The 491-nt window shown below is 34.0% G+C and overlaps 1 protein-coding gene across 1 annotated transcript in view; it reads left to right on the top strand.

Moving 5' to 3' along the window:
• LOC119590672 (ubiquitin-like modifier-activating enzyme ATG7) overlaps nucleotides 1-491 on the top strand; it is a gene marked incomplete at its 3' end in the record, with an annotated part of 29,543 nt that overhangs the window by 6,821 nt on the left and 22,231 nt on the right. Inside the window, 1 exon segment of the mRNA XM_037939355.1 lies at nucleotides 91-197. Coding sequence (XP_037795283.1) covers nucleotides 114-197 — 84 coding nt within the window. The 5' untranslated portion in view covers nucleotides 91-113.

Raw genomic sequence — 491 nt, 5'->3', positions numbered from 1 at the left:
GGGGGGGGGCGATTATTCCACCTTAATTTTCACACTAAAGTACATTTATCATGATGCTCCTGCAGATTTATATGAGTAAAACTATTGCAGATGATTTGGTAACAGTGACCATCATGGGAGATGCAGCAATTTTGCAGTTTGCTCCCTTTAGTTCAGCCGTTGATGCGGGATTCTGGCACAAGTTTACTCAGTTAAAGGTAAGTTGGCAAATCATGTAGAAAAGGGCTACTCAATTGGCAGCCCAAATCCAGACCTTCTGAGTGTGAGAGTGAGACACCATTTGAAAAATTTGTATTTTATTTTCTGAGAGGAAAAGTTCAATTCCGGTTATGTTTCAAAAGAATAGTTTTTATTACTAAAGTAACAATACATTTAACAGTTAGTATATATATATTTTCCATTTGAAAATTCTCCATTTCAATTGTTTTTGAGAGAAAAGTATCTAAGTCTTGTAATATTTTAGCTACAAAATTGAATATTTTTATATCCAC

The sequence above is a fragment of the Penaeus monodon genome, chromosome 27, assembly GCF_015228065.2.
Source record: "Penaeus monodon isolate SGIC_2016 chromosome 27, NSTDA_Pmon_1, whole genome shotgun sequence".
In the NCBI taxonomy this organism is placed as follows: Eukaryota; Metazoa; Arthropoda; class Malacostraca; order Decapoda; family Penaeidae; genus Penaeus; species Penaeus monodon.
The sequence above is the reverse complement of the archived record's forward strand: the minus strand, read 5'-3'. Positions and strand labels throughout refer to the sequence as shown.